The sequence below is a fragment of the Xenopus tropicalis genome, chromosome 1, assembly GCF_000004195.4.
Source record: "Xenopus tropicalis strain Nigerian chromosome 1, UCB_Xtro_10.0, whole genome shotgun sequence".
NCBI lineage: Eukaryota > Metazoa > Chordata > Amphibia > Anura > Pipidae > Xenopus > Xenopus tropicalis.
This window is the reverse complement of record NC_030677.2, coordinates 170,701,398-170,727,048: the sequence shown is the minus strand read 5'-3', so window position 1 is coordinate 170,727,048 and position 25,651 is coordinate 170,701,398. Positions and strand designations below refer to the sequence as shown.

Here is a 25,651-nt window from a genome sequence, read left to right as displayed (position 1 = left end):
AGAAATAGGACATATTTCAACCTCTGTATTTTTCTTTAATTATGCAGAGATGCCTCTAGACCTCTGTTGTTTTCCTTTCCAGTTAAGCCCTTTGCAAGACTTGCCCTAAAGAATCAGGCCATATAAAGAAAAACTTGAAAGGAATGATTTAGCTCAGCTGCAGACCAAATGGTCTAAATTCATTCTTCTCTTAGGGCTAAACTCCACGGGAGATTTTGTAGGAAGGTGTCGAACAGACAAACCACATCCTACAAGTGAGATGTATTTGCATGGGCTAAAATATAATGGGACTGATAGAAAAATCTGATGTGTAAACTACATGGAATATTTGCCATCCAACACAACATACCTGTCAAAAGGGAATACTGCATGCTGCATCTTCATCCAACGAGCTCTGATGGCGACAACGTTACATTACAGTCTATGTAGATTTTGTAGGATCCTACAAAATTTTGTGCTGTTTTGTGTTGTTGCATGCTGTTGCATGAAGCATCCGATTAAATCTGACCCAATAACTCTGATAAAAATCTCCCATAGAGTTTAGCCCTTAAAATTTGAAAATACTTCAGTAGTAGAACTTGGCAAAAAGTGATCTCAGTCAACTTTGCACCTATAATGTAAAAAGACTGAGGCTCTGCAATAGTTGGCACGTCCGGAACTATTTACACCACTGATAACTGGTGAAGGATGAATAAATTCTGTATGGTCATTAACAATGGTGCATTTTTTTGGCCTTGGTGGAACTAAAGCTACTGAATAATGTTCTCTTTTTGCAGCCCAACTCATACCTGTCACATAAAAAAACAACTTCTGCATTCTACTTCTGAAACCAATATTTATACATTTGTTTAATGAGCTGAAGGAATGCTTCTCGCTCCCTCTTTAAAGGAAAACTATACCCCCAGAATGAATACTTTAACCAAAAGATATTATATTATGTTAAGTGAACTATTAAATAATCTCGCCAAACTGGAATATATATATAAGTAAATATTGCCCTTTTACATCCTTTCCCTTGATCCACCATTTAGTTATGTGCTCCCTCAGGTATGAATGTCTAATTTCTACAATTTCTACATTTTATTATTATACCAGTTCACAGTAAGGTTATAGAAGACATTAAAATGCACATTCATGTTTATATTATAACCATAGTACAGCAGCCTCAGCACATAAGGGAAATATTTAATTATGTACTTGTCACTAAAGTGCTGACTGCAGGGTCGTTTGCCCCTTCTCTTTCAGTAATGTTGTGAAAAATAACTGATTTGCACTTGCGGTATTTGCCTTCATGGTGCAGAGTATCTCTGCTACAGTGTACTTACAATATTGCTAAGTCTGCCGGTTGTTTAGTCGATAGGACAGGTTAGAAAATTTTGGTTGAATAACAATAAAATCTGCACATGTATTGTGTTTTTGACAATATCTTTGGTGGCCCTACAAAAGACCTTCAGGAAGTCACTTTCGTACGATTGCCTGCCCACTTTTTCATCTTCAGAACATCCTCAGATTTATCCTATAATTTCAGTCTGAATGTTACTTTTAGATCATTGCACTTAAACGTACGATCGATAGCCGAACGTTCGTCAGAAGAAGACTAAAATCTGAACGTGTATGGCAACCTTTAAGGTGGCCATACACGCACCGATATTATCGTACGAAACCTCGTTTCGTACGATAATCGGTGCGTGTATGGCATGTCGGCGAGTCGACCGATATCGCAGGAAGCTGCCGATATCGGACGACTCGCCGATCGGACAAGTTTGAAAATTTTGATCGGGCGCCATAGAAGGCGCCTGACCAAAATTCTCCCTTCAGAGCTGAATCGGCAGAAGGAGGTAGAAATCCTATTGTTTCTACCTCCTTACCTGCCGATTCAGCCCTGAATGGTGTGTGGCGGATCTTACGATGTTTCGTGCGACCGATGGTCGTACGAAACATCGTCGGATCGCCACGTGTATGGCCACCTTAAGTTTATGTGTAAACAGCAAATACAGTTATGGTTTTAAAGAAGCTTTATGTCAGAATCTGAATTGCAAACATACTGTAAGGAGCCCTGGGCGACCAGGGCACGTTCTTATTTCTATGCGTGCTGGTCCCTGGGTTCCTTGGTGTAGGCGCACCCCCGGCATGTCCATCTTCATCGCGTTCCGGCGTGCACTGACCGTAGGCACGCGCATATGCAATAACACGTGGCACTACGTTGTAACGTCAGCAGATGCTGACCAAATCTGAATTTAAAACCAGTTTCTCTGCTTGTTTCAATTGCCCAAGATGGTTCTGTGTGCTTGGTTCCTTGTTCAGCTCTATTTGTGATTGATCTACTGGTTTAAGACTCTTCACTACCTGCCACTGACCTTTGAGTTCAACTTTTGAGTTTGAATTCCGTCTGATCCCTTCTGTACCTTCTGATCCCTTCTCGAAATAACCTTGGCCGTGAGTAGGATCCCTGTCAATCCTGCCGCAGAAAGTTCGGGGCCCCAAAAGGGCATTGTTCAACACCGGGGTTGGTAAGGCTCTCCTGCCTCACCTTAGAGGTTATTCCTGGCAGTTTTGGGCTCCTCTACATTACAGTCCGTAACACATACTTACAGCGTACACTGTTAAACCATAGGGCAATTGCAGTTTGTTAGCTCAGTTGTTATTTATATGGTTTAGTCAAAAAACATAATCAAATGTTAAATAAAAAAACATAGATAGCAATACAGTGCAAATATGTAGCGAAGCTGTCAAAAACCCCGCACCTAATCTGCCAAAACTCTGCCATTTTAGTGTGAAACCATGTCCCTTTCACCAGTTTCCCATCCCCCATCTACAACTTACTTGGAAGTGGTCTCTAACAGGATTCCTACCTGCACTCCTCTGATGGGGGGGTGGTTATGGGAATATGTCATAAACTACAAAACAAATGCATGTCTGGACATTTTTCTAGCTAGACTCCATGGTGAAGACCATGTGCCCTGCACATTATTAGGATGTTGGGCCCTTAAAACCATGGGTGAGATGGAGTTATGGGTACTTTGTTTTGCCCAAAAGCTGACTGCCTCAAACCCGGTTTCCTCATATTACCTACCATCACAGTGGCACTGAATAAGAAGTTCCCAAAAAGCATACCCATTAAGGTCGAACTCATGTTAATGCTATTCACAAAGCAGAATGTATTAAAGTGAAAAATACTTTATTTTGGACATTGATAAATATCCCCTCAGTGTATTTAGACATATTTTGTCTTCAAGAGACTGGAATTAAAATGCTTTAACCTTGGTTGCTGTTTGTTGAAACATTAAACAAGGTATGGGTACACTGGACACATCCAATTCAAGGCTTTGTAAACAGAAGGAATGAACTTGCGAAACTGCTAGGAAATGAATTTAGGGCAAACTGAAATGCCTTATTGTAAGAAAGTAATAATAATTCTATTTCTGTCATCTATCTATTGATTTTGCGCCACACACACGTTTCAATATATGATTTTATACAGGTCATGGAACTCCTTATAATATACTATTAATAATATCCTAATATTTTCAAACGGGGTATATTCATAATTATAATACACAAGTTTTAGTGAGTCATGTGGCAGAAATGTCACTAAGCAACAAGCTGGTTGCATTATTTATGCAGTGAACAATGTACTCCCTTTTTAAAAAAATATAATGATATTATAGGTCACCATTTATACAGGTAATGGAAATTCTCGGTTACTTCTAATACCCTCATATATTACAACAGGGGACATTATTATAATACACAAGTTTCAGTGAGTTGTGTGAAAGGAATTACATCAATTACATCAATCTTATCCTTATAAACTGTGCTTAGAGATGTCATTAGTTATAAATAGTGCTTTGTGTTGGTTCACGTAAACTTGGGTATTATAATAAATAATGCACCCCCTGTTGTAAAATATTAGGATAGTAGAACTCACTGAGGAGTTTCATGACCTGTAAAAAGTAACTCTGTCTTTGGCCTCAATATTTTGCCTCAGACAAGGCAAAAAACACAAGCAATATTAAAAACTCTGGTTTTAATCTTTAGGTGTTTTGGAATATTTTCTAGCAAAAAAAGCATAACTTTTAATATAATGTAGTAGAGAATGCTATTCTGAGACAATATGAAATTTGTCTCCTTTTTTTATTATTTGCATTTTTTAATCATTTATATTTTTGTTCAGTAGCTCTCCAATTTGGAATTTCAGCTGCTATCTAGTTGCTTGCGACCAAGCAGTGGCTTGGAAGAGAGAATATGAGAGAGGAAGAGAGGAATATGAATAGAGGAGAGCCAGGCAGTGGCTTGGAAGAGAGAATATGAGAGGGGAAGAGAGGAATATGAATAGAGGAGAGCCAGGCAGTGGCTTGGAAGAGAGAATATGAGAGGGGAAGAGAGGAATATGAATAGAAGAGAGCCTAAATAAAAAAATAAGTACTAAAAAGTAAAAATGACAAAACTGTAGCCTCACAGAGTAATAGTTGCTGTTGACTGCGGAGGTCAATGACATTTCAAAGCATTTCAAAAAGTCACCAGAGGAAGGTAAATAATTCAAAAAAATAAATCCAATTGAAAGGTTGTTAAGAATAGTCCATTCTATAACATACTAAATGTTAACCTGAAGGCGAACCACACCTTTTAAATATATATGCCATTGTTTGCAGGTGTTTGGCTGCTTCCCTCTCCCACGCTTTTGCTCCTAACTTCTAAGCTGCCATTGTGTTATTTAGTTTTGCTTACTGACATTCCCTGCTAGCTTTGTTTTTGTTACCATGTATTAATTCTGTTCTTACTCACACTCCCAAGCCATTGCCATTTGTCCATAACTCTCTAACTGGAGTTAACCCATTGTCAATAGGCTGGTAAACTATAGCACCCAGGACTCCCCATAAGCAGATGGAAACTTTTCAGGAACTTAATACTGGCAGTTTTTGCCTACACCCACAGCATACCCCTTGCTCTTAACACACTGTGGGCATAATACTCATTACTCCCAAAAAATTCAGGAGGGTTGAGAAGTCTGTATTAGTTAAAGAGGGGAAGGGCATAGCTGTCAACCTCCACCCCTCCCCCCCATTTTGTCGGAAGTTCCTGGATTTTGGCACCCCCCGTCTCCCATCATTATATCTAATTCCCTGGGTTTCATAGGATCTCTGCATATTTTCCCAGCAGGCATTTGCAGTAAGCATCTATTGGCACTTGGTAGCTTTCCGCAGCTTCAGAAGCACAAGTGCCTATGCGCAATCATGCCACTTCTGTCTATACACATGTATGATGAGGTCACTTCCGGTGATGTCATGACACAGGTGAAAAAAATTTGCATTTGTCCCTGGCCCCCCATTGTGCTGGGTTGACACTTCTGTATGGGCTGTTTGGTCATGCCCATAGCATGTCTGTTGGATGTCTCTCCCCACCCCAGTTGTGGAGTATAACTTTTCCTTTAAAATGAAAAGCAACCCTTTCCTCATATGTTGTGTGTCAGTCAGGGATCTGAACTGCAAAGGAACAGATGGGGGTTTACCACAAATGGTGTAGGGTTCGGGTAAATTAAAGGCAAGGTTTGGGCAGATTGGGGGCATGGTTTGGACAACCCTGTGTGGCTACATCTACTCTAATCTCATCTACTCTCTTCCAGTGGCATTGACATAGGTATTGTATTGCAGGCATTACTCAGCAGGTGGGTAACACTGAAGAGGCAGGGCTCTGCAAGTTGGTCTGGGGGCAGTGTAATCTTATGATTTACATTACCTTAAGGTGGCCATACACGCACCGATATTATCGTACGAAACCTCGTTTCGTACGATAATCGGTGCGTGTATGGCATGTCGGCGAGTCGACCGATATCGCAGGAAGCTGCCGATATCGGACGACTCGCCGATCGGACAAGTTTGAAAATTTTGATCGGGCGCCATAGAAGGCGCCTGACCAAAATTCTCCCTTCAGAGCTGAATCGGCAGAAGGAGGTAGAAATCCTATTGCTTCTACCTCCTTACCTGCCGATTCAGCCCTGAATGGTGTGTGGCGGATCTTACGATGTTTCGTGCGACCGATGGTCGTACGAAACATCGTCAGATCGCCACGTGTATGGCCACCTTTAGACAGTGATGTAAATTAAAAGCATAATAATCTTGGGTGGCAGGCCTATTGTGCACAGTCCCTCCTCACAACCTTCCCCCACTGTTCTCACTCATTTGTAGTGGCCTGGCGGCTACGAGGCAGGACAGGCTGGTGTGGGGAAATACCAAGCAGCTTCCCACAGGTGGGTAACTATTGCCCATGAGAAGGCATTTCAGGAAGATTATTTGCCCGAGGTATAGGAGATTTATTGTGGGTTAGCCTAAGTAGCACTTTATAAATAAAAATATACATACATACATTATTACTATGAGGACTGAAGCAGTTTCATAAGAATAATAGACTGGATGTATAGAATACACAAGATAACAAAACAAACCAGTAGTGAAAATAAACAAAAGTGGCAGTCGTATCTTATTCTCTTGCTTTACATATACACTAAAACCTTTTGTTTTGCACAAATAAAGTAGAAACAGACTTTTTTAAACTTTATTTACTGTATCTTTACCTGCACAATGTCCATCATTATGCAGCACTTTGTATATCATAGGGGAACATCAAATGCAAAGCCATGCACATATAACAAAAGTTATAGCTTTTATTATATATGCATGGTTTTCCCAGCATAACATAATAGTGATCAAACACTACTTGAATTCATTTGATAGGGCAGCCAATGTTCTCCCAGCAGTACATTTGTAACAGGACGGTTTGTCTAAGGACATAATTAGAGTTATTTGTGCGTTGAACAATAATAAACATTGTGCACACGAGGGTGATCTTTGTAAAAGAAATTACTGCGGGGATATCAACCGTCATTCATATGTGAAAGAATTATGTCATATTAAGATATACCCTTAAATTCCATATGCCTCCTCCTCCCCTGTGGATAGCACAGCAACCCCCAGTACATAATTACACACCTTAGGGACCATTTAATGGCTATTTCCAACTGCTAACAAACTCCCACAACAAACCCCTGCCACGTTCACCTCCCACAAGCAGCATAGGGCAGGCAGAGTATGGCACACACAGGCAGCACTCTGCCTGTCCTATGCTGTCTGTGTGTGCCATACTCTGCCTTCCCTACCCTGCCTGTGTGTGCCATACTCTGCCTGCCCTACCCTTTCTGTGTGTGCCATACCCTCCCTGCCCTATGCTGCCTTTGTGTGCCATACTCTGCCTGTCCTACCCTGTCTGTGTGTGCCATACTCTGCCTGCCCTACCCTGCCTGTGTGTGCCATACTCTGCCTGCCCTACCCTGCCTGTGTGTGTCATACTCTGCCTGCCCTACCCTTCCTGTGTGTGCCATACCCTCCCTGCCCTATGCTGCCTATGTGTGCCATACTCTGCCTGCCCTACCCTGCCTGTGTGTACCATACTCTGCCCTACCCTGCCTGTGTGTGCCATGCTCTGCCTGCCCTACCCTGCCTGTGTGTACCATACCCTCCCTGCCCTATGGTGCCTGTGTGTGCTATACTCTGCCTACCCTATGCTCCCTGTGTGGGCCATACACACAGGCAGCATAGTCCAGGAAGTACCTACATAGGTACCTACAGTACCTATGCCTGAGGTGTGAACAGGTGAACAATGGGGGTGATTACAGCCTGAGCCTGAGGTGTGAACACTGCAGGGGTTGAACAATGCAGGTATTAAAAGGTGTGAACAACACAGGGGATTACATTTTTAAGCAATACAGGAGGATTATAGCCTGAATCTGAGGTGAGAACCATGCAGGGGACCAGTTAATCTCAGTACTGATACCATTTAAAGCTTACAAATAGGTAAGCCATCAAAGCAGCTAGACAGGTGGGGGGCCACACAGAGGGGGGTCGTGGGCCGCATGCAGCCCGCGGGCCGCCAGTTGGACAGCACTGTCCTAGAGCATTACCGATGATGTCATATAGTAGATAAGGCTGAAAAAAACACATTCTATCAGTTCAAACTTTTTTGCTTAAGTAAAACCCACCTGACAGTTGATCCAGAGGAAGGTTAAACCCCCACATATGAAGCCTTTTCAAATTGTCTTAGAAGGGGAAAAATCCTTCCTAACTCTCAAGAGCCAGTCCCTGAATAAACTTTATACTAGAGTTAATTCCAGTAGCCTCGTATTTTCCCACTTTCTAAAGAGTCATCCAACCCTTTCTTGAAACTAAACTAAGGAGACAAGGCACTTTTGGCACTGCGTATGTCAATATAGGGATCAGAGGACACAAGGCACAGGCTGTCTTGTGCTGATAGAGGTGCACTAGATACATTTATTTTACGTAATATCCTATATTAGAGGCTTATATGTGCAAAGCAGTGGTAGATAGTAATTTGACTTGTCCTAGCTGATTAAGGTGCTAGGTAACCAGAATTGCCTGAGAAACCTCAAAAATTCTATTAAGGATGCAGTGCATCTATTAAAGCGGCGCATGATGTCACTTCCTTGATGTGGTTGCATGTGACATCACACGCACGACATAGGGGCCATATTTAGGTCTAAATACATCCGTTCTTCAGACTGATTTGGCACATTATCTGTCCCATATGGGCACCATGGACTGCGCGGTCTACACTACTGTAGCCCCCCCGCCCCCCCGGCCCCTCTCCTACCTTGAAACACAAGGAGTTATTTTTATCTTATTATTGTTGCAAATATTTCATGTTAAAATATATAAACATTCTACACTATACTTTTAATCTATGGGGCATATTTATTATGCTGTGTAAAAAACAGCGAGAAATTCGCCACACATCGCCAGGCTTCACCATGTAAAAACGGCGCAACTTTTTTACGCGGTTTTTCTTCCTCCGGAACTTATGGAAAATAACGGCCTAATATCCGGCGTTCAGACAGCGATCTTTTCCATTTATTTTACACAGCTTTTTACTCCGTTTTTTCGGCAAATTAGTTTTACACAGCATAATAAATACGCCCCTATGTGTGCTGCCACACCTTTTTGGTTGCTGCGCCAGTGGATGGAATTTGTATTCATTGCTAGCAGCCACAGTGGCAGGAACATATATGTATAACTTTATTTTTATTAGTTTCATTAGTTTTTCTCAGACCCACTCTAGATGGAGCTGTTCATATAGTGAGTAGAGGCTGTGGGTCATTGATGACAACCATCATTTTTGTTTTTTTTTTTGAACCATAGGGTGCGAACATACGGAAAAAAAGATTCTGAGCAGCCCCAGCATCCTGCCTTGGCTACCATAGACTACTGCGCGTTACAATCAGCTTTACTGCAATACTATAATAGCTCGTCATTCCCCCAAAGTAACTACGTCTTCGTTCTGCGCTTATATACGTGCAGCGTGACGCCACAATCTCGCGAGATGAGGCTTGTGACGTGAGAGTTGGCTGTACGGCAGGAGTCCGGGAGCTGAGCAGTAACTGCGTTGCGGGACGTTTAAGCAGTGTTCCGGGACTGCGGGCTGGGTTAAAAGATCGTGGCTGTTGGGCGGTATGTGGCTATTGCTGGCTGCTGTGGAGTTGCGCTGACCCGGCCGGTGCTGGGCTCTATGCAGCCGCTTCACAATGAATCTGCACCAGGTGCTGACAGGAGCCGTCAACCCGGGGGATAACTGCTTCTCCGTGGGGAGCCTGCAGGATCAGTCCATCACGGTAAGAGTATTTAGGGGTTTGCACTGGTGCAAAAGTGCAGAACTGACAGTAACCATTAGCAACCAGACTTTCGCTTTCGTTATGCAGTCCTGCGCTAGATATGTGACATCTGCTAATGCTTTCTGTCATTTCTATGGGCTATGTTAAACATGAGTGAGTCTATAAGGGGAGAGGAGCGCAGCTGACTGCTGTGTAGGTGTCTGTCCTTAGAGAGCGATCCTACTCAGGGTCATTGCTGCACATCCATTGTCGCACAAATACTGTCATGAAAAACCCAACTTTATGCCATGAATTGGGCGGCACTGTGGCACAGCAATGGTTAACTTTGCTGCCTTCGGGTTCTGTGCTCAGTCCTATGCAGGGCCCACTCTGTGTCTGGAATCTGTATTTTCTCTAAACCCCAGCTAACCCAATGCTGGAAGGGAGGTAAGATCTTATTACATATTAACATTTAGTGGAGAGAGGAAATAGGTTTAAAAACAATTGGATCATTACCCTAAAATAAACAGGTTAGTGGACATTGCTGGGGATTATTACGTAATCCAAAAACACAGACAGCTGACTCCTGAAAATAGTGTAGGATCGCTGAAAATTGCCACTTAGCATGTTGGTGTCATACAATTAAGTGATAATAAAGAACTTATTATTCATCTCATTAAAAGGGTGATCTAATGGAATTGTCTGTGTTTCACTTGTACAAATGCACTGAGACCTTATGCTACGCCCACCTTGTGATTTTTAGTGGCTTTCCAAGTGACCTGTGGGAAGTCATGATGCAGATTGGTGGGTAACAAACAGGCTGCTCTATATTGCATAGGAGCCATGACAGGTCTGTTTTGTTCATTGAAATTTTCCAAATTTCCCATGTGCCACTGGCTGAGGATGCCTTAAATTGCAGTTGACTGGATTTTTAGTATTTCAGGTGGCACATTTTTGCATATCAGGTGCTTTTCAGGATAAAAACTACTTGGGTTTAAAAAGCACCAGTACTCTGGCTGTCAGCCCTTTCTCATTCAAGTGACTTGTGGAGGCGGCACAGGGGAGTGGTGGATTTCAGGCACTGCTCTGGCGGACAAACTGCACAGTGTGCCTTATTAATGTTTTTATTGGAAACATTTCCTTTATCATGCAAATCAGGCAATGTCTTTGACTGTAACCTTATTTACATTGTAACCTGCAACCTTATTTACATTGTAACCTTATTTACGCTGCAACTTTATTTACATTACATACTTTCATCTGGTCCTATAAAGGTGGCCATACAAGTTCAGATTTTAGTCTTCTTCGGTAAAGTTTCGGATATCAATTGTGCGTTTTAATGCAATGGCCGAAAATTTACTTTAAAAATAACTAATCGGAGAATGTTCTGACCATTAATAGTTGCTGACAACAATCGTATGAAAGCAATGTCCTGGAAATACATTGTAGGTCACCCAAGGGTATCTTCAGATACACAATACATGCCTAGATATTGTCTTTATCTGACCAAAATTTTCTAACCTGTCCGTTTGACGGAAATTATTGGGGCGATTATTTGAAGCACACAAGGTCTGAAAATCTATATCGGTGCATATATGGGCAGCTTAAGTCTTTCCATCTAAACTTGCTGTCCTACTTGAATTATGCCTTGATGCTGTTTCATTACCATTCCAAGTGTTTTGTTAATGGAGATGGGGGTTTTAATCGAGTCGTAGTTTGAGAGCCATAGGTTGTATCTTGCACCTCTAGTCAGGTGAGCGTTTGCCCTGTTTAAGTGAATGAAAATCAGAGGAGTATTTTAGTAGTGGGTCAGATATGCAGTGATTTATCCTAGTACTAGCATACTGCAGCTTTGGTGTGACCTGACAATTTGTACTGGCAGTTACTTTACATGTGGAGTCACATGACTATTGCTTCTACCTCTGATTCCCATGTGACTAGCTGGATACTGCAGCAGGACTTCTCTTATACAATGGGTGTTACAGCAGTTAAAATTCTGTTTGCTATCTAACGCACATATGTAAAGTATATTGTATACTTTGTAATGTATCTATATTGTTTGCAACAAAAAAGCAGTTTGCTTCTCGCCACCAGTATTATTATGTATTAACTGTAGCAAGGGGAACAAATCATAAATTTAAATGGCTTTAGAGCTCATGGACATGAATACTGTGCCCACAATATTCCAAATTTATTTATGTGGTAAACTATTGCCTTCAGAAACTTTTGGACCAAATGAAACATACCCGATTCTTAATTTATATACAGAAATCTTTAAATCCTTTAACACTGAAGAATTGTAATACCGTTTTTTATTGAAATATTTATAAGATTACTACAAAAAGTTCCTACAAATCTGTATGAGAAGTGTTTGATGTCTTTGTCCCAGGTCAGTTTGATCTGATTTATGTGCTGCTGAGTTGGGCTGTGTAAATGTTTATAAAAACTGCTTGCAATATGAACAAAGCTTAATGGATACCATTGTCTTTTAAATATAATTGAAATCAAGTCCTAGCAAGTTTTTTCAAAATGAATGATATTCATGTGTGGCTCATACACTGCAGGAGGATGCTTCTCTGCTGTGCACTTCTGCAGTTCTGAAGAGTGGCTAGCGTTGACAGATTCAGTTGCATAGCTCAACATATAGAGGAATCGGGGGTGCACAGGATAGAGTCCTTTGGGGGGCCCTTATGGATGCAATAGCTTGATTTTCGGATTGTGAAGGATGGAACATTTAAGCTGAGCCAGTAATATCTGCACAGAATTCTGGACAAAATAAAGAAATGGAAAATAATGCAGCACATTTAGGTATGTAGTTTTCTTCTGGCAGCTGAAGCCACTCATCCAATGGCCTGCAAGATAGTAAGGTGTGATTTAAGGTAAAGTTTGCTAAAGGTGAGCAATATTGGGCTAATTAGATTGTTTGGCCCTAGGGCTAAACAATAGAATTATAATGGTGGGCATAGTCACCAATGGACCATGGGCCACAACAACAAGCCTGTGTGGTCCCTTATCCGATGGAGAATCAAACCAGCCTGATCGAGATCTGACCAATTTTAGGCCACATATCGGTCAGGTAGGCCTGTCAGGGGTACCCATACATGGGCAGGTAAGCTGCCAAATGTCTGAAGGACCTGATCAGCAGCTCAAATCTGCCCGTGTATGGGTACCCCTGACAGGCCTACCTGACCGATATGTGGCCTAAAATTGGCCAGACCTTTACTCCTTCAAAACTTGAATCCAAACTTTTAGTACATTAGCATGGCATCTTGTCTGATCTTTGCACTTATGGGTCAGTATCCCAGTCATTGTGAATAGCAGCATCTATAACAATTCTGTTTGGGCACCACCATTTAGATGGTTCCCTTTCCTCTGTTAACGTGTGCCATGTAATCTTTCATTTGTATATTTTTGTTACCATTGATAGTTTTTTTTTATTTTAATGTATCTTCCTATATTTTTACTATTGCTGTAAAAATATATATAATAGCGCAATATAAGTAAATATATACTTACTTATACATACAAAAAAAACTTGCTCCCAACAAATACTTCTTGTGCTGACATTGCTTCCAAAACTGTTTTAAACTTGGCAGGCAGGGCTATAACTAAATTCAATTTAAAATGAGTGTCTATATCCTTTAGGAATATAATATATTTCTTTTATATTAAAAAATGTAAAAAAAATATATAAAGTATATTAGCCCATGTCTCCCTGTTTTTGATGGTTAGCTTTTGAGTCAGTTATATTGGTTTAAATTTACCTTTCAGTATATAACTTCCCTATTCGATATTCTTCAATTAAAGTTTTGGTACTAGGAATCCTACAGTTGGTCCAGATTGTTTATTCGTTGCTTTATATTTTAAGGCACCCTGTTTAAAAATACCTAAGATTTTTTGTCATAGATTAGTTATCATTAAGCTCAAGGTTCTGCCTTATAAGAAAATCAGATCTGTAAAAATTGTTTATTTAAACATGACATTATGGAAAATGCCATATTTTGGAGCATAATGGGTTCCTATATAAAGGATACTAAATCTCATTGGTGCTCTACTGTTAAATGGATTTTACCATATCAAAAAGGCATGAAGGAGTTTCTTTGGGGCCCTGAGAAAAAGAGATAGGAAATCAAGGATATCTTTTTACATTCCCAAGTGACAGGTTTGTTGGGATTGTCACGATATACCTGCTTTTCCTGCTCATTTCCTGTTAAGTTAATGAATATTCTAAAATTAGACACTTTAGGAGAGTTTGTTTTTTTGAAAATCTGAAAGACTTGCTACTATAATGGATAAATGTGCATGTATCAAAAACATTGTTGAACTATATCAAACAAGTAACACAAGTCAACCCTTCCTGATACACTTGTATTTAGCCATAGGTTATATTAGCAGCCCTTTCATGCTCTCTCCAGTTGCTGCAACCAAGGCTACAAAAGTAGATTCTATTTTTGACTTAATTCTTAGCAAATTGATAAAACAAGCCTATGATAGACAAAATTACAGCTTTCTAGGCACAAAACAAAATCATGCCATCTACTTGGCTGTAGTACTGATGATAGTTGAGCCATATAACACTTCAAAACCAAACCGGAAATAACAGCAACATCTCATTTACACACAAAACACAATTGCTCATGGTTACATGCAGTGATTCACCCGTGGGTGTTTGAAAAGGTCTTTCTTATCCCTGCTCTTCAGTGGATGTAATGGCTGCAGGGATCAAAGCATTATATATATATTTATCAAGTGGATTACAGCCCCATTCAGTGTTTCGCAGCATCTTATGGATCCCTCATTTTGTAGTAATCTCTAACAGTAGCAGGGAAATCTGTAATAACAAATTGATACAATAGAAAATAAAACCATCTATGCTACTGCTACACTAATTCCAGTTCTGTAAAATAGTGCAGATTGAGATATCAGCCCTAGTAAAGCTTAAAAAGGGCAGGAAAAAATTAAGGTGGTGCAAAACCTAAATATCTTTTTTTTTTTTTTTTTGTGAAGAACATTGGCTGAAAAAACTAGTACAGTCTGGAAATCCTTGGAGTTTTGAAACCTATCTGCATTTTAAAGCATAAACCCTGATGTAAGAGCATGTTTCTTTTTAGGCTAGGGTCAGAGAATCGGAGAAGTACTTTAGCTGCGCATCATCATTTTACAGAATGGATCTAACAAACCCCAGGGACTGTCTACAGAGACAGTCACACACTGAAAACAACTTCCCTGTTATACTTGCCTATCCCTAGGAAGATGCAAACAGCTTATCTTGAAAGACGGCAATATTCTGCTTCCCATGAGCTAATCAACAGATCCCTGCAAGAATGAACCATAAGTTACTGCTTCTACTATTTGTTTTTCAGTCTGTGGCCCTGGTCTGGCTTTTTGTGGGTTAGCAGCTGCAATGCCAAGTGTTTGCTGAGTTGGTGTAAACGTTACTGGCAGTAGACTCTGGAGCAAGGCCATCCTCTGTTATGTTGAGAAACATGAGTGCCTGAATGCATTTGAACTAAAGTGTTTGATGGAGAAGTAATACTGGTCTGGGGCTCCTTTATGGGACACCTAGTTCTTGTAAAAGCAGACTAAGAGTACAGCATGTAGTGATATTCTACACAGTTCTATACTTAATACTTCATGGCAACAGGTCCGTGGGAGAAAAATGACTGGACAGAGCCTTAACTTAAACCTGAACTACCCCAGCTGTGAGCCAGGCCTGATCTCCCAGCCTCATTAATGCTGTTGTGGCAGAATGGAAGCAACTTGTGTTTTCTGGTATCAATTACACAATCCTCAGTGGATCATAAATCTGACGCTAAGGGGCCGCTTCACTAAGGTACAAATCCGAATCACGAAATCCGATCATTTCTGATCATTGTAAATGTCACAAATTCTTTTTGTTTGAATACGATAGTCACAAAATTTTCATATCCATATTTGGAAACCTCCTTAGGACTCAATGGCCCTCTGCAGCTCCAACCTGGCCCAAGGAAAGTCCGAAGTTTGAATTAATTTGAAACTTTCTTACTCGTTGATATGATTTTGTCGCACAATTGGCGAAAAGTACGAAAAAGTCACGCAAATTAACAATAAAAATGTGCACAGTTATAAAACTTAGAAAAAATACAAATTTTTTGGATTCAGACTGAATCGTACTTTGATAAATGGGCCCTAAGTCTACAAATCTCAATGATTTTAACATACAGTGCAGCATATGGAAGAAATATATCTTTGCTTCAAGACTTTCCCAGTTACTGCCTTACAACATGCATTCTGTATTCTCCAGTAAGAAGCGTCTAACATTGGTGCAGTACAGAAAACTGTCTGTTTATTGGCCAGATCCTAATGATAACCCCTATTCTAGCAGATTGTATGTCCTGTTTTGCTCAAAAACATAGATTTTTTTTTATGATTGAAACAATAGGTAAAAACGCATGTTCAGCCCAAGTCTTATTCTTTGAATTTATGTTTAACTAGGGGTATACTGTCCCTTTAATATAGCTATTTCAATAAATTCCAATAGTGCTTTAAAGGGGAAGGAAAGTCAAAGTCATTTGGGGGTGCCAAAATGTTAGGCACCCCCAAGTGACTTAAATAGCTTACCTTTTACCCCGGCCTGGTGCCCCTGTTCAGAGAGAACTGCACCAGCCCGGGGTACCTACAGCGCTTCCTCCTTCCTGGTTCGCTGCGCGCACATGCGCAGTAGAGTGAAAAGCCGAACTTTAACAGAGAAGTCGGCTTTTCACTCTACTGCGCATGCGCCTGTCCCGGACAAACAGCAGCAGCGCGAGTAGGAAGGAGGAAGCGCTTGCTACAGGTACCCCGGGCTGGTGCTGTTTTCTCCTAACAGGGGCACCAGGCCGGGGTACAAGGTAAGCGATTAAAGTCACTTGGGGGTGCCTAACATTTTGGCACCCTCAAGTGATTTTGCCTTTCCTTCTCCTTTAAGGAGTTATAATTTTTCGTCATTAATTTTCCTTTTCATGTCTTTTATAGTCTGTTATTTTGAAAAAGTAAGTGATTCTAAGAGTGGAAAAATTGCACTCTAGAGAACCAATGAATATATTATATACTACCATAGTCACTTGTCAAGTTATAATCCTTCCACATTGAAATGAGGTTTCTTTTCTACTGGTCTTTTATTGTTTTCTGGATTGCTGCAATTGCTTTTTGCATTTGCTGTAATTAAATTACTACCAGATATCCTGAGGTGTGAGGCTAGAACAAATGGCTCACCAATTGAGTTAACCTGGCTTTTTTAGAGATGAATCAATTATTTGTTTAAGATACATTAATCTCCAGTTGCTTGCAGGTACCAGTCAATTTGTAGGATTTTTAGGCAACTTATAATTGCATCAAGCTAAATGTAAAATAAGCAGACAGGTTGTTTTACTGTGATGTTTATATACACATCATTACAGGCAAAATGAAATCTGTTTTTGTTTTTATATTTTACATTTTTAAAGTGGAGATACACTAAGGGGCACATTTACTAATCCACGAATGTCCGAAAAGCGTCCGAAAAGCGTCCGAATGCGTTTTTTTCGTAATGATCGGTATTTTGCATTTTTTTCGTAAATTGTTGCGACTTTTCGTAGCCATTACGACTTGCTCGTAAATTGTCGCGACTTTTTCGTAGTCATTACGACTTGCTCGTAAATTGTAGCGACTTTTTCTTTTTTTTTTTCAAGCTTCAGTATCGTGACTTTCCTTGGGCCAGGTTGGAGCTGCAGAGTGCCATTGAGTCCTATGGGAGCCTTCCAAAATCATGCAAAGTCGCAAAGGTTTGCCCGCCGTTTACGAGCGCTCAATACGAAAAAGTCGTGACAATTTACGAGCAAGTTGTAATGGCTACGAAAAATCGCAAAATGTTTGTTTCTAATCCGATTTTTTCCCATTCGGGATTCGGATTTGTGGATTAGTAAATCAGCCCCTTAGTCTGACCATGCCGCTTAGGCTAATGCCACACGAAGCATATGGCGCATATTTTTTGAAAACGCACCGTACGCTTAAAACTTCCCTTCCTGTGCCTGCACCCGAATGAATTGAATACACTCGGGTGCAGGCACATTTAAAACCATGAGACTTGGCATTTTCTCGCCTTTTTATGCCTACACGTGCCTGCACCCGAGCGTATTCAGGTACAAGAACAGGAAAGTTGTGATAAACAACATGCTTGGGGGACAGGGCAATGTGCTAGTAGGATGGAGAACAAATGAAAAAAAGTGCAAAGTCGATGGTCATGGACTTTATACTTAGAAACAGTGGTATATAAGGGAGACACAGCATCTAATGGGTGGTATTACTCTAATAATCCTTTGTTCTAAAATGACATGCAAGTGTATGTGAGTGTCAGGTGTACATACAGTATATGAGTTGGGACCAATACTAATTTGATTCTGTATGAATTAATTCTAGAGTAACCCAGGAATTTGTATCTCCTGCTTCCTGTTTCATCTTTGATCTTACTAAAGACTAACCATTCAAACAAAACTTGGAAAGTGTTTTGTGTGGTGCTTTGATCTCTTCATGCCAGATGTCTGAAACTTTGGTGCAGACACAGTCAATACACCAAATTTACCTTGAGTTCTTCATACCATATACAGCTCCCCCCCATTTGGTGCCATAGGATTTGTGTTCAATGCAATCTTTTTTCATTGGAAGGCCATTTCTTGGTACAAGCTGCAAAGAAGAATCAGGTTATCTCTAATTTAATTCTGACTTGTGTTCTGCCCAATGAGCTGTTACAATTACAAGCAAAACCATGAAAAATAAAAAAATGAGACTATTGTAAGCTGTCATACTATTCTACTTTCTAAATCCTGCTAAAGGCAAATTTTAATGTGAACTGCACCTTTTAAACAGGGCTTCCTTACGTAGTATTGTACAAGAAACCTTTTTTTTTATCTTTTATAGTTATTGTTCTCGTGTACTTTTCTTTACAGTGCAGACATAAGAAATTGGATCTTCCTTAAAACCTGCTTTGATTATTTTCCTTTATTTCTCAACAGTTTCCCCAGTTTTTGTCATGATTTGGTTTCAGTTCTCACAGAACTTCCCCAAATCTTCCTGTCTGCTGAAAAGGAATGGATTTTTTTTTTTTTTTTAATTTTATTTATTTATTTTAACAAATAAAGGTCCCCATACACGGTAAGATCCGCTCGCTTGGCGAGATCGCCAAGCGAGCGGATCTTCCCCCGATATCCCCACCTACGGGTGGGCGATATCGGGGAGCTTGAAGTTTAAAAAAAAAAAAATCCAGATTATGTAGGCGGCAATGGGGCAGTCTTTTCGGGGACAGCATCAACGAGCCGATGCAGCCCCCGATCCGACTGAATCTTTTAACCTGGCCGATCGATATCTGCCCAATTTCAAGCCAGATATCGGTCAGCCAGCCCACTCGTTTTCTACACGGGCAGATAAGCTGCCGAGTCGGTCCAAGGGTCCCCGTGTATGGGGGCCTTAACTCTTGATACAATAACATGACCAGTAATGAAAGTATAGTTAAAAACAAGAAGAGAGTTGTAAGAAGTCTGTTATTTAAAGGGAGACTAATACCCCCGATGTAAAACCCTGCTTCATCTAAATGAATATACTTTTTTTTAGTAGTATGTGCCATTGGGTAATCCCAAATAGAAAACTGCCATTTTAAGAATTAAGGGCCACCTCCTGGTATCACAGGATTCACAGTGCACACAAACAAGCCAAGGCACACATACATACGAGGCCAATTAATGGACAGAGTTCTGTCCATAATATAACATAATATAAACTGTCTGTTTGGGGTATAGTTTTCATTTAAGCTTAACTTTGTGAGGACAGAATACTTTCTATACAACTATTTATTTTTCTTAATGCATTCTTAAATAGTTGAAGATTTAGTTTTCCTTTTACAAAAAAGTTAATTTTTTTTTGCTAGCAACAGTTTCTTTTTTGGGCAAAATTGTTTTAAGTATGAAAAAAATTAGTGGACCAGAAAAAACAAAAAAAATGATACATTCTCAAAACTGTCACTTATGGCAAAATCATGAACTATTTTCAAGTAAAAATTGTCACCAATAATAGTAAATGTCTGGAAAATGTAAACTTTACACTGAAACACTGAGAGCATTTCTTGTATTTTACTAAATCAAACCCTCAGGATGCACACAGAGACTAAGTGGTTTACAGCTTTACTATGGCTAAGGCAAGACTTTTGATGTGCTGCCATTGAAAGCAGTTTCAAAGTGCTAATTTAAAAGAAAAACAACAAAAATCCCATCTTATTCATATAGGTTCCCATGTTATAAAAATTATGTTAAATAGTTAAAGAAAAATAGGTATTCGTAATTGCTTTATAAGGGGAACGTGGGAGTCTAAAACAACATTTTGTTAAAGAGCCCCACACAACACAGAAACCCTTAATATATCTATCACTCTAATCTGTTCATTTAAAAATATGAATAAATACCATTTTTATATGCTGAAAACAGTTCTTTTCTTTCTGCATCATTTCAAATCCTGGCAGGGGGGAAGGGACTAAAACATTACAAATTGTAACAACTACTCCACACCTTACAGGCAGCATACAGGAACTATATAACCCACAGTGCATTGTACTGCAATGTTCCTTTCCTTATTGACGTCACGTGTGCAGGGAATTGTGACATTTTTTCTGACTGAAGGCAGCTGAGGACAGTCAACTACTGTTACATTTTATTTGAGTCTCAAAGTAGTCTGCCAGGTCAGCAGGAGAACAGAGGCTTAGGGAACTGTTCCAAACTGTATTATTTCATCAAAAAAACACACAGGCTGCATATGATTGCAATTTATTTATATAGCAAAGTTGCTTGAAATTATGTTTACTTTTAAAAACGATTAAAGGAGTAGGTAAGGTCTTCCTTCTGCTCTCATCTCCCTCCCCTCTCTGCTGTAATCTGAGTTGAGAGCTGTTCCTTACCTGCATACTGCGGCCTGGAAGTCAGACCAAGCTTTAAGCTTTAAGGGCTGTTTACTGAGGTATGATAAAGCACTCTATAGAATAAATATAGTGTTATAATATTTTCACTTATCTTCTTTAAGTAGCTATAGATATGTCCTATCCTGCTCTCCTAAAACACAATTTTTCATTCATTCATTTATTTATTTATTTTAATGCTCCTTCCCATATTAGAAATCGCCATCTGAACATTGGAGCTACTAGTATATTGTGACTCCATGTTTCCTACTTGTGGCATCACAGAGAGCTGGATCATATTGCACATGAGCCTTTTAATTTCATACTTTATGGCCAAAAGCACTGGTAGGCATCTGCAGAATGCATTGTTCAAAAGAAAGCTAGTATTGAAGCCATAAGGCTTTCGGAGTATCATCTTTGTGAGAAAAAGATACAAGACACTGCCCCACAAGCAGCCAGATATTAATTTCCTTATTTGAGCTATTGAGACATTTCTAGTCACATGTGGACTTAATCACTTTTTTCCCCAACATTTCTATGCTTTTAAACAGTCTATTTTAGGCACAAACATAAGAGCCTTAATTTGTTAGACTTCTTTTAATAAAATTGCACATCATCAATTTAATCATTTTTAATTAATATCTATTAATAGTTGCTTAGAAATACATGTTCTTTTCATTATGCAAAAAACAACAGGGTGGTGAGGGTTTTTTCTTTTTTGCTTTGTTTATTTTTTTATACTTTGAGTAACTATGGACTTGCTGGTTAAAACTTTGTTTTGAATATATATATCTGGCCAACATATTAAATAGTATAAATGTCAGTAGACTGGAACAGGAAGTACATGTCCGGTTTTGTGTACACTATAAGTTATGCCTGCACTCTATTGTCATATAAAAAACCTGTTGCCTCTTGCTTGTTTTTCCATGGAGGAGAAATAATGTTTTTTTCTGATAACTAGCTTTCTGTATGCTGTTTCCCTTGTTTCTCTGGTGATTTTTCCTAATAACCTTTCCAGTAAAAGTGGCAATACACGTAGCATTTCTGATGGTCGCAGGAAAGATCGTTCATTCCCCCACTGACGTTCAGGGTTGAATCATCAGATGTGGAGGTAGAAACAATAGGAATTATACGTCCACCTGCCGATTCAGCCCTGATCGCAGATTTTGTTCGGGCGCCGCTGTTTAACCCGGCTGATCGACAAGACGACCCTGATATCAGTTGTCTCGTCGATCCACCATACATACATACATGCACCGAATATCTTCCGAAACGAGGTTTTGTACGATATCATCGGTGCGTGTATGCCCAGCTTAAGGTATCCAAATGTAGTAGAATCCCTATTCTTGTAGAAAAAATCTGTAGTTCTTTAAATCATATGAAAAACAATCTTCTTGCATGAATCTGTTGCCCCATACTGCAAGTGAGAGAAGTAATAGCAAAGTGTATGCACAGAATTGTAGGACTTTGCAAAAGAAGAACTTAAATTCATGTAAAAGAAGGGTCTCCATTTATGAATTAAAATTAATCACTTACCCAATTCAGGTTTAGCGCTAAGGCAGTGATGGGCAGCAGGGAGAGAGAGCGCATCAGTCAGTGATGAAGAAATGCATCAGTCAGTCAGAGTGAAGAAATGCATTACTGTGCATGCACAATCAATCTTTCCCCTACAAGTGATCGGGTGACTGACAGTGTGTGACATAAGAGACCGTGCATATGCTTTAATTCAAGTCAGCACTCTCCATTCCCCCTGCCAATGTCGCAGCTGCTTATCAATCATAGTCCCACATGGCCACCTAATAGTTTTGTGGGCCCTGAGCAGTTGCAAGGTCTGTTCCCTCTACAGTTTCTCATGAAAATCTGACCCTGGATAAATATTAAATAATAGAAATATTTGATGCCCTGTGAAATGACATGAATAGGGCTTCATGTGCAGTTATATGCTTTCTCTGTGTATCCTGGGGACCTTTTCCAAGAGAATCCATCCCAAAAATGCATACTGGCAGGTTAACCGGCTTCTGACTAAATTCACCCTTCTGTGTGTGAATGCGATAGGGATTTTAGACTGTAAGCTGCTTTGGGGTAGGGACTGATGTGAATGATGTATCATATGTTTAACGTACTGCGGAAATGTGTAGGCGCTATGTAAATACCAGGAAATAAACAAGAGAATAATACTGTTGGGCAGGAGTCCCCAACCTTTGTTAATCGTGAGCCACAGTCAAATGTAAAAAGACTTGGAGAGCAACACAAGCATCATAAAAGTTCATGGAGGTGCCAAATAATGGTTAAGATTGGATTAGGTAGCCTCTATGCACACTATCAGCTTTACAGGAGGCTTTATTTGGTAGTAAATCATGTTTTTATTCAACCAAAACTTGCCACCAAGTCAGGAGTTCAAAAATAACTACCTGGTTTGGGGGCACTGAGAGCAACATCCAAGGGGTTGGTGAGCAACATGTTGCCCCTGAGCCACTGGTTGGGGATCACTGCTGTAGGGCATTGACATTTCAGTGGGTACGACAGTATCAAATGAACCTACTAAATATTCATGATGTGCCGAAGCCCAGACTTCAAGACATTAAACAGAACTTTCTCAGCCTTATTCAGTTTTCTGTTATTGACTTTTTTATTAAACATGCCTATGTGAATATGCTCCATAGCAAGGTGCAACACAGCCTTTTATTCATTATCTGCCAAAGGCAGGGAGTAAGTACTATACTTGTTAACTGAATAATGTGCAGGTTAAGGGCCAGAATAGAGGGTGTCTATGTTCTGCCCATATATATGCAGCACTGGCAGCAGCTGGCCAAAGCAAGCAGACTTTCAGCATGTGCAGCACAGAGACTTCTTCTTAGGCTGCAAGATGGCCATAAGCTAGAGTTAAGGAACAGAAAACATGCTTGATTTGTTTCCATTTTTTACACTTAGCACCCTGCACATGAATGATAAATGAGGCCTATTGTCTTTGCACTGTGTTCCTTGTTTTAACCTTTGGCATTGTGTTTTGCTGATTTAGTAAGAACTGAAGCTCCAGAAAGATCCTTGTTTGAGTCCTTCCAACTGGTTCTGTCTCTTCTGGCTGAGGCTCACACAGGCAGGCTCTGTTTTGCCAACAACCAGCAGTATAATGGAAACATGTTTTGTTTATTTGTGGGCTGGCATGCAGATATCACTTATTCAGACTCCGAGCTTTGTTTATGCCAAAAGAGTTATAATGCTTTATGCAGTTCTCCTTCTTTGTTACCAGATTTTTCAGATTTTGATTTACAACTGTTCTGCAGTCTTCTGCCATATTTACACACAAGTATGTTAAAAATTTGGGATTGCCCTGCCATTACCGGTACATCTTCATTCTTCTCACTTATTGAAATCTTAGTCTTACCTGTTAACTTTTTTCTAAATGATTTCACATTTTCATGACATTGTTTCTACACATTTTTATAGTTTTGATAAAACATTTGTTTGTCCTTGTAAAAGTTTTGCGAATGTCTAAAAGTAAACAGTTAACAGGAATTATTATCCCTAAAAGGGAAACAATATCCCCGGATGTTGTAGGTCTCTATAAAAATCAATTGCATAAAACAGCCCATATGTGAAACCTTTTTTTTAATGTTGCATTGGATAATCCATTTTGCCATTTTAAGTACTATGGGCCACCCCATGGCACAGACGGTTCAAGGACACACGTACATGGTAGGTCACATCAGACAATGAATTTCCCTATACTATTTCCTGTTACAGTTAGTTGAATCATTTCCTGTCAGGTGATTTCTAAGGTAGTACATAGAGCCTAAAATGTAGGTTCAAGGGAAAATAGAAAAAAGGCAATATTTACTATATTTATTATTCCAATATGATGAGATTCTTTAATAGTGACTTAATTATCATATAAATTGTTGGTTAAGTATTTATTCTAAAGGTATTGTTTTTTCTTTAAAGGAGAACTAAAGCTTAACTAATGAAATATTTTACTTTTGTACTAGCCCAAAGCAACCCCAGCCAGTGTTCCCTCTAATTCCTTCTCCGCTGTGTGCGCAAAAAATTATTTTGGGCACACATTTTAAACTTGTGTGCGCATTTTTAAAATATCTGCTCAATCAGAATAAATACAAAATTTGTTGTGTGCGCTTGCCCCAAAATCTGTATGTGCACGCATGAGCACAGTTTAGAGTTAATAGCTTGAAACCCAAAGTTGCCCCCTGTATCTCCCCTTCTTCTTTTCGACTATTTGTCAACCCGCACCCGCCCCTTCTCCACCCCACCCAAATCATGGCTTTGGGTCTATTTATAGCAGGGCTGTGGAGTCGGTAGATAAATTCTCCGACTCCGATTCCTCTGTTTTTAATATGCTAATGTAAATTATACATCCAGGAAGGGGAAGGGGCACTTAAAACACAACTGAACTGATAATAAACTGATAGACAATTTTATCTATACTCCTAATGATTTCCCTAGAATCCCATAGTCATGTTTAAAGTTTAAGCTAACATTACAGCTGAATCACAGCAGTTTTTTCAAATGTTTTAAAGCTTCAGTCTTAAAGGAACAGTAACACCAAAAAATAAAAGAGCTTTAAAGTAATAAAAATATATTGCACTGTTTCCCTGCACTGGTAAAACTGGTGTGTTTGTTACAGTAAAACTACTATAATTTATATAATAAGCTGCTGTGTAGCCACGGGGGCAGCCATTCAAGCTGGAAAAAAGGAGAAAAGGCACAGGTTACATAGCAGATAACAGGCAAGTTCTGTAGAATACAATAGTGTTTTATCTGTTATCTGCTATGTGCCTGTGCCTTTTCTCCTTTGAATGGCTGCCCCCATAGCTACACAGCAGGGTATTTATATAAACTATAGTAGGGTTTCTGTAGCAAACACCCCAGCTGTACTGGTGCAGGAATGGCTGCCCCCGGGGCTACACAGCAGAGTATTTATATAAACTATAGTAGGGTTTCTGTAGCAAACACCCCAGCTGTACCGGTGTGGGAATGGCTGCCCCCGGGGCTACACAGCAGGGTATTTATATAAACTATAGTAGGGTTTCTGTAGCAAACACCCCAGC

The 25,651-nt window shown here is 39.9% G+C and overlaps 1 protein-coding gene across 3 annotated transcripts in view; it reads left to right on the top strand.

Moving 5' to 3' along the window:
• Positions 1-9,375: 9,375 nt before the first annotated feature.
• Positions 9,376-25,651, top strand: part of dmxl1 (Dmx-like 1) — a 78,863-nt gene continuing 62,587 nt past the window's right edge. For 2 of the 3 annotated variants that reach the window (XM_018090697.2, XM_002931732.5), the window contains exon 1: positions 9,378-9,676. In XM_018090697.2, the coding sequence (XP_017946186.2) occupies positions 9,590-9,676 (87 nt within the window). In that variant the 5' untranslated portion in view covers positions 9,378-9,589. Of the gene's footprint in view, positions 9,677-25,651 lie in introns of all 3 variants that reach the window. The other variant, XM_018090704.2, reaches the window with a different exon arrangement.